The sequence below is a fragment of the Crinia signifera genome, chromosome 12 (genome assembly GCF_055691185.1).
Source record: "Crinia signifera chromosome 12, ASM5569118v1, whole genome shotgun sequence".
NCBI classification, from domain to species: Eukaryota; Metazoa; Chordata; class Amphibia; order Anura; family Myobatrachidae; genus Crinia; species Crinia signifera.
The window spans coordinates 81,342,340-81,351,184 of NC_139228.1; the positions used below are offsets into that span (position 1 = coordinate 81,342,340).

General features: G+C 46.2%; 1 protein-coding gene across 4 annotated transcripts in view; it reads left to right on the top strand.

Annotated features, from left to right (window-relative positions):
- GANC (glucosidase alpha, neutral C) overlaps nucleotides 1-8,237 on the top strand; it is a 63,105-nt gene extending 54,868 nt beyond the window's left edge. For 3 of the 4 annotated variants that reach the window (XM_083167218.1, XM_083167217.1, XM_083167220.1), the window contains 4 exons: nucleotides 100-213; nucleotides 4,949-5,061; nucleotides 6,689-6,792; nucleotides 7,011-8,237. In XM_083167218.1, the coding sequence (XP_083023344.1) occupies nucleotides 100-213; nucleotides 4,949-5,061; nucleotides 6,689-6,792; nucleotides 7,011-7,120 (441 nt within the window). In that variant the 3' untranslated portion in view covers nucleotides 7,121-8,237. The remainder of the gene's footprint in view (nucleotides 1-99; nucleotides 214-4,948; nucleotides 5,062-6,688; nucleotides 6,793-7,010) is intronic. The other variant, XM_083167219.1, reaches the window with a different exon arrangement.
- Nucleotides 8,238-8,845: the final 608 nt, after the last annotated feature.

Genomic DNA, 8,845 nt, shown 5'->3' on the forward strand with positions numbered 1-8,845 from the left:
TCTTTCTTAAATGTATTGCGTCTTTGTGCCGGATGTTAAACATCTAATAATCAGGGTGAACAGGTCCCGTTTATACATTTCTCTTTTTTTTTAATGCAGATTCCAGTATATCAGCGCGGTGGCTCCATTATCCCCCTTCAACCAGTTACTGGCAAGTCCACAGGCTGGATGGCTGGTTCTCCATATGAGCTACGTGTAGCCCTGGATAGTAAGGTAAACTCTCTATAATAAGAGGTAATGATGGGGTAGATGTCCTGTATGAAGCGGTGATAAGGGAGAAGTGGCCCATGTAAGCGTGGACATCGTTACTGCCGTACACCAGCTGCCTGCGCTAACGGTGTAGGTATACGGTCATTGGGTCGACACGCTAAGGGTTGAGCACTAACATTTGACACCTGAAATAGGTTGACATGCTTAAGGTCCACATGGTTCGTAGATCGATAGTGTCTAGACAGTCAAAAGGTCGACATGGTTTTTTTTTCTTTTTTTGAGCCAACATGTGCCGACAGGGGGTATTTCATGCCCTACTATCCACTAGGGCGCAGAGATGAGAATAGAATAGTGTTGCCGCGTGTAGCAAACCACCGTGCCCAAAGCAGGCGCAGCAAGCACCGATACAATGTCCATGTCGACATTTGGGACAAAAAAAAAGTTAAAAACCCATCTTAAGCATGTCGATTTGTTTCCAGGTGTCAGCCTTTAGTGGACAACCCAACTTTGGGTTGGTCGTCTCATTGACCCATACCTACGGTGTAAAGCTAGTTGCCTCCTGGGATTGTCTAGCTGACCATTTACATGTTGTTGCACATTTTCATGCAATTATGGAGCAAGTGCATCCAATTCTACAGAAACCCCAAATTGTCCCGCGCCCCACATCCTCTTGTGTCCATTAAGGTTTATTTGTTGTATATTCTACTAATAACCTTGGCAGTGCTGTGTGATTTGCTTTCCCCGAAATGTGCTCTGAAGCCCAGGATAGTTAGGAGAATGGCAGAATATAATCATTATATAAGGTGTTTGTTATTCCTGCTGTATACTTGTAAGCACACTGCAGTACTGCCTTGTATGTTACGGGAGGATATCTGACTTAGGGGTGTCTTTATTGGCAGGGATCGGCTGTAAGGGAGCTCTATATAGACCAGTGATTTTCAACCTTTTTACCTTGCGGCACACTAAATAAGATTTTTAAATTGCCAAGGCACACCATGAGATCACCACAGGGCAAAACACATTGGCCCCCACAGGAAAAAAAAAAAAACTATTGGCCCCCATATAAAAAACAATCACACTGGTCCCCACAGGTAACAAAAATAAAACACATTGTCCGTTTACATGAAAAGAAGAGACCAGTAAATAACAGTTGAACTGATGGTGGCTGTAAACTGGTTTGGGCATCTCTAGATCTGGGGGCACACTTAGGAACAACTCAAGGCACACTAGTGTGCCACGGCACAGTGGTTGAAAAACACTGATATAGACGATGGACACTGCAGTACTGCCTTGTATGTTACGGGATGATATCTGACTTAGGGGTGTCTTTATTGGCAGGGATCGGCTGTAAGGGAGCTCTATATAGACCAGTGATTTTCAACCTTTTTACCTTGCGGCACACTAAATAAGATTTTTAAATTGCCAAGGCACACCATGAGATCACCACAGGGCAAAACACATTGGCCCCCACAGGAAAAAAAAAAAAACTATTGGCCCCCATATAAAAAACAATCACACTGGTCCCCACAGGTAACAAAAATAAAACACATTGTCCGTTTACATGAAAAGAAGAGACCAGTAAATAACAGTTGAACTGATGGTGGCTGTAAACTGGTTTGGGCATCTCTAGATCTGGGGGCACACTTAGGAACAACTCAAGGCACACTAGTGTGCCACGGCACAGTGGTTGAAAAACACTGATATAGACGATGGACACTGCAGTACTGCCTTGTATGTTACGGGATGATATCTGACTTAGGGGTGTCTTTATTGGCAGGGATCGGCTGTAGGGGAACTCTATATAGACGATGGACACTGCAGTACTGCCTTGTATGTTACGGGAGGACATCTGACTTAGGGCTGTCTTTATTGGCAGGGATCGGCTGTAGAGGAGCTCTATATAGACGATGGACACTGCAGTACTGCCTTGTATGTTACGGGAGGATATCTGACTTAGGGGTGTCTTTATTGGCAGGGATCGGCTGTAGGGGAGCTCTATATAGACGATGGACACTGCAGTACTGCCTTGTATGTTACGGGAGGACATCTGACTTAGGGCTGTCTTTATTGGCAGGGATCAGCTGTAGAGGAGCTCTATATAGAGGATGGACACTGCAGTACTGCCTTGTATGTTATGGGATGATATCTGACTTAGGGCTGTCTTTATTGGCAGGGATCGGCTGTAGGGAGCTCTATATAGACGATGGACACTGCAGTACTGCCTTGTATGTTATGGGATGATATCTGACTTAGGGCTGTCTTTATTGGCAGGGATCGGCTGTAGGGGAACTCTATATAGACGATGGACACTGCAGTACTGCCTTGTATGTTACGGGAAGACATCTGACTTAGGGCTGTCTTTATTGGCAGGGATCGGCTGTAGGGAGCTCTATATAGACGATGGACACTGCAGTACTGCCTTGTATGTTATGGGATGATATCTGACTTAGGGCTGTCTTTATTGGCAGGGATCGGCTGTAGGGGAACTATATATAGACGATGGACACTGCAGTACTGCCTTGTATGTTACGGGATGATATCTGACTTAGGGCTGTCTTTATTGTCAGGGATCGGCTGTAGGGAGCTCTATATAGACGATGAACACTGCAGTACTGCCTTGTATGTTACGGGATGATATCTGACTTAGGGCTGTCTTTATTGGCAGGGATCGGCTGTAGGGAGCTCTATATAGACGATGGACACTGCAGTACTGCCTTGTATGTTATGGGATGATATCTGACTTAGGGGTGTCTTTATTGGCTGGGATCGGCTGTAGGGGAACTCTATATAGACGATGGACACTGCAGTACTGCCTTGTATGTTATGGGATGATATCTGACTTAGGGCTGTCTTTATTGGCAGGGATCGGCTGTAGGGGAACTCTATATAGACGATGGACACTGCAGTACTGCCTTGTATGTTACGGGAGGACATCTGACTTAGGGCTGTCTTTATTGGCAGGGATCGGCTGTAGGGAGCTCTATATAGACGATGGACACTGCAGTACTGCCTTGTATGTTATGGGATGATATCTGACTTAGGGCTGTCTTTATTGGCAGGGATCGGCTGTAGGGGAACTATATATAGACGATGGACACTGCAGTACTGCCTTGTATGTTACGGGATGATATCTGACTTAGGGCTGTCTTTATTGGCAGGGATCGGCTTTAGGGAGCTCTATATAGACGATGAACACTGCAGTACTGCCTTGTATGTTACGAGATGATATCTGACTTAGGGCTGTCTTTATTGGCAGGGATCGGCTGTAGGGAGCTCTATATAGACGATGGACACTGCAGTACTGCCTTGTATGTTATGGGATGATATCTGACTTAGGGGTGTCTTTATTGGCTGGGATCGGCTGTAGGGGAACTCTATATAGACGATGGACACTGCAGTACTGCCTTGTATGTTATGGGATGATATCTGACTTAGGGGTGTCTTTATTGGCAGGGATCGGCTGTAGGGGAACTCTATATAGACGATGGACACTGCAGTACTGCCTTGTATGTTACGGGATGATATCTGACTTAGGGCTGTCTTTATTGGCAGGGATCGGCTGTAGGGAGCTCTATATAGATGATGGACACTGCAGTACTGCCTTGTATGTTACGGGATGATATCTGACTTAGGGGTGTCTTTATTGGCAGGGATCAGCTGTAGGGGAACTCTATCTAGACGATGGACACTGCAGTACTGCCTTGTATGTTACGGGAGGATATCTGACTTAGGGCTGTCTTTATTGGCAGGGATCGGCTGTAGGGGAACTCTATATAGACGATGGACACTGCAGTACTGCCTTGTATGTTACGGGAGGACATCTGACTTAGGGCTGTCTTTATTGGCAGGGCTCGGCTGTAGGGGAACTCTATATAGACAATGGACACTGCAGTACTGCCTTGTATGTTACGGGATGATATCTGACTTAGGGCTGTCTTTATTGGCAGGGATCGGCTGTAGGGGAACTCTATATAGACGATGGACACTGCAGTACTGCCTTGTATGTTACGGGATGACATCTGACTTAGGGCTGTCTTTATTGGCAGGGATCGGCTGTAGGGGGACTCTATATAGACGATGGACACTGCAGTACTGCCTTGTATGTTATGGGATGATATCTGACTTAGGGGTGTCTTTATTGGCAGGGTTCGGCTGTAGGGGAACTCTATATAGACGATGGACACTGCAGTACTGCCTTGTATGTTACGGGATGATATCTGACTTAGGGCTGTCTTTATTGGCAGGGATCGGCTGTAGGGAGCTCTATATAGATGATGGACACTGCAGTACTGCCTTGTATGTTACGGGATGATATCTGACTTAGGGGTGTCTTTATTGGCAGGGATCGGCTGTAGGGGAACTCTATATAGACGATGGACACTGCAGTACTGCCTTGTATGTTACGGGAGGATATCTGACTTAGGGCTGTCTTTATTGGCAGGGATCGGCTGTAGGGGAACTCTATATAGACGATGGACACTGCAGTACTGCCTTGTATGTTACGGGAGGACATCTGACTTAGGGCTGTCTTTATTGGCAGGGATCGGCTGTAGGGGAACTCTATATAGACAATGGACACTGCAGTACTGCCTTGTATGTTACGGGATGATATCTGACTTAGGGCTGTCTTTATTGGCAGGGATCGGCTGTAGGGGATCTCTATATAGACGATGGACACTGCAGTACTGCCTTGTATGTTACGGGATGACATCTGACTTAGGGCTGTCTTTATTGGCAGGGATCGGCTGTAGGGGAACTCTATATAGACGATGGACACTCCTTACTGTACCTTCACAAGCACCAGTTCAGCTACAGAAGATTCACTTTTACTAAAAATGTCCTGTATTCAAGGTAAGAGAAGCAGAACAATATGATGGGATGACCAACGCAGGATGAGAACCCCATTCCAGGCCACCTATGTGACAGACAGCTCTTATTTTAATATGACATCCAGAATTATGTTCGGATTCTTTTTTCACATTAGAACAATTTACTGTTTTGTGTCCTCCGGGTGCTTGCGGAAACATGGGAATGCTGCAATGGGCCTAATTCACTGGATCGCAAAGCTGCTTTTTTAGCAAATAGACAAAACCATGTTGCGCTGCAAGTGGGACAGATGTAACATGTGCAGAGAGAGTTAGATTTGGATGGAACGTGTATAAACTGAAATCTAAATCTCAGTATAAGAATAAAGCAGCCAGTATTTACCCTGCACAGAAACAAAATCACTCCCCCAAATCTAACTCTCTCTGCACATGTTACATCTGCCCCACCTGTTTTGTCTATTTGCTATAAAAGCAGCTTTGCGCTCAGGTCTGAATTAGGCCCAATAACATTGTGCAGTAAGCCGTGTTTTCACACTCCGTATTATGTGATAGGTTCTGAGATTACAGAACTGGCAGGATTTCAGCAGGATTTCAGCCGTCAGTTATAAGGCAAAGCTAGCCTTAAATCTGATTGCCATTGGAAATGTACCATGGAAGTAGCAGAAATCATGTAATTCTGTAATCTAGGAACCTGTTCTATAACCCCCTCACCATTTACAGAAAGACCTTTGTCATATTGGGGCCTACATATGTAGCGATCCCCGGGCATTTCCTAAGCGATCGCTGTGTGTAGGGCATAGAGATAATGATGTGCGGAACTGCGTGGGTCAGGGCAGTGTTTTCATGGAGATCGCTCCGCACACAGCTCTTACACATCGCTGGCAATTCTAGCCCCGCTCAGAACGCTCGTCTCCCCATGTGTAGGCCCCTTAAGAGCTCTTCACTACATGATAGCGGAGTCTTCTCCATCAGGAACACATGGTAGATGTATGAACTGCTGATATGGGGCAGAAGTGGTATCTGCGCATGTTATGTGTTGCTGCCACTTCTCTCCCATGTATATGCAGGGCAATGTATGAAGGGTCAGTGGCACTACTGATTTCTGCAGCTGCTAGTGTAGTTGCCCATACACCACAACAGGAACAGTTGTCTCTGATTGCGGTGGCGGCTGGCTCTGGGCTGCACAGCGATCTCGCTATAATAGCAAGTTCTCGCACATGCTCAGTGAGCCAGCTGGGAGGAGACATAGCGCTTCATCAGTAGGCTGGTGCGCTATGTACTCTGGCGGAGATTTACACCCCAGCAGCAGGAACGTTAATACATCTCTTCGGTGTTGCTCCCTGCTTCTACTTACAGATACATTTACTAAAGCTTCTAAAACAGAGATGTGTTGGTGCTGCCCTTAGCAACCAAGCAAATTCTGTCCATGATGTTATAGAATGTAATATAGATGTGGTAAACAGAATCTGCTTGGTTGCTATTGGCAACAGCACCACTTTTCATTTTTAGAAACATTAGGAAATCTACCTCTCACGGTGAATATCCCCTTTCTATGCTGATGCTCAGCGCTGTTTGTGAAAAGGCTGCTGGCTGAGAGCTGGCACTGTATTGGGCCATGGAGATTTCACCCCATTCCATGTTTGTCACATTAGATCTGCAGACACAGTAGGCCGTTACCCTGTGGATGCCGTCCTGGAAAGAGTTCACATAATGGGTGTGAAGAGATCCCCTACTGAAGTCACCGTACGTAACACTGGTAAGAACTGAGGATCTCTCTTCGGGCGAAATGCTGCAAACAAAAAATGCTGTAAAAACCCTGTTTTTGCAAACCCCGCACTTTAATATGCAGCAACGCCCCGCCGCCGGGGCTATATACTTCCCAGTACCACAAGTCTTACGTAACTCATAGCAACATGTTATGTTTATATGTGTGAGCTGGGAATAAATGTCATTATACTGTATGTTCCAATGTAGGAGGAGAGAGGGAGAGAGTGAGCTCTGTGTACCGGAAGGACGTCTCTGCCCTGACCCTGGAGAACTTGTCCCTGGGGGTCTGCGCAGACTGGGAGATCTACATGATCTGATGCTTCGCTCTGATTGGCCAGAGATGCCGCTGTCCTGTGCCGGATGGAATCTTGTGTAACAGATCTTACGTTACATATTTTAATTCAGATCATTTATTGTAATTATGGGCAGAAACAAGTCACCCTGATGTCACCTATTTATCTTTATTTTTCGCCATGATTCACCGAGTAGCAATCGCTATCTTTTGATGGAGAAGTGGAATGTGAACTTTTAAAATAAAGTGTTTTGTTTTTTACATTTGGTGTAAAAAAATCAGGAATTTTATTCTGAGGAGGGGCATGCTACTTTTATTCATGTGCTGTAAGCACATGAATATATATTTAATTTAAAAAAAAATATATATATATATTTTTTTTTACACAGCAGCCAGCAGGGGGCGCCGGAGCCGAGCCGCTTATTACATATTCATATATTCACTGCACCCGATTGTTACGATCGGGTATAGTGAATATACGGTCCCCTGCTGGCACCCCCGGGGGGCAGCCTGTGCTGCCTGGCACCCGGGGAGCCCACCTACCCCCCACAAACGTTCTGGGGCAGGCAGAGAGACTTCCATCTCTCTGCCTGCCACCGTCCTCAGTCTCCCTGCAGCATTCGCCGCAGGAGCTCATATTCGCCAGTCAGGGGCAGCGAGCCCCTGACACGTTGAATACCGGAGCCCGCCGGCTTCGGAACGTGGCGAATGTGCAGCGAATCCTAAAAAGGATTCGCTGCACCTCGCAGGTATTCTTATTGAATACCGCCCATAGAGTCTAAAGCAGAAATATGAGCACCGGAACAATACGCTGGCGTTATTAAACAGCGGAAGTGCCATATTTGGCCAGGGTATGGGTCACAGTGTCGACACTGCGAATGTCGACATACATTAGATCAAGCACTAAAGGTCGACGACGGGGCTTAGATCTACTCCTGAAATGGGTCGACAAGCAATGGTCAACAATGGGAAAGTCGGCAGTGAACAGGGCGACACAAGTTTTTCAGGGTTTTTTGTCCCGAATTTTGGCGTGAGGCAGTGTACAATGTCCCATCGCACGGCGTCACTACACCCTGCACACCCTTATATTCTTCTTCCTCGCCCTAGTGGATGGTAGGGTATGAAGTACGGCATGTCGGCACATGTCAGCACCAAAAAAACATAAACTCATGCCGACCTTTGACTGTCAACCTTAGCCATGTCAACCTATTTCATGTGTCGACATAAGCCCTGTCAACCTTTAGTGCTCAAGCTAATGTATGCCGACATTCATATAGTGTCAACTTTTACCCCGTTCTCACTGCTAGGCACATTCCTGGGTCTAGCATGTCGACCCGGTAATTTGCCTTTTAACACAGGTTTTTTTTTCAATGTGAACGGGTCAACCCGTGTCGAAATTCCCGGGTCTACAACCCTAGCAGTGAAGCTGTATCTGGCACGGTGCCCGGAGCAACTAACAAATCCAGGTGTTTGATTCATTGATTTTTATTATTGCTAAAACTGTGGCTAGAATGTTAGAATGTGTCCGAATTCTTGGCCACGGGTAATTTTAGGGCATTTCCGTTAGGTGTATAGGATAGTACCAGGTGCCTTGTTGCCCCTCCAACAGGGGGCAGATGCATTTTTAGGAAACTTCTAACCAGTATCTATTGCAAAAGCACTTTATATCAGGTCTCTGTCACTGGAGGAGTTAGTGTAAGAGTTAGTGTAGTGTAAGTGCCCCCCCCCCCCCCAGCACATGCGCAGAAAT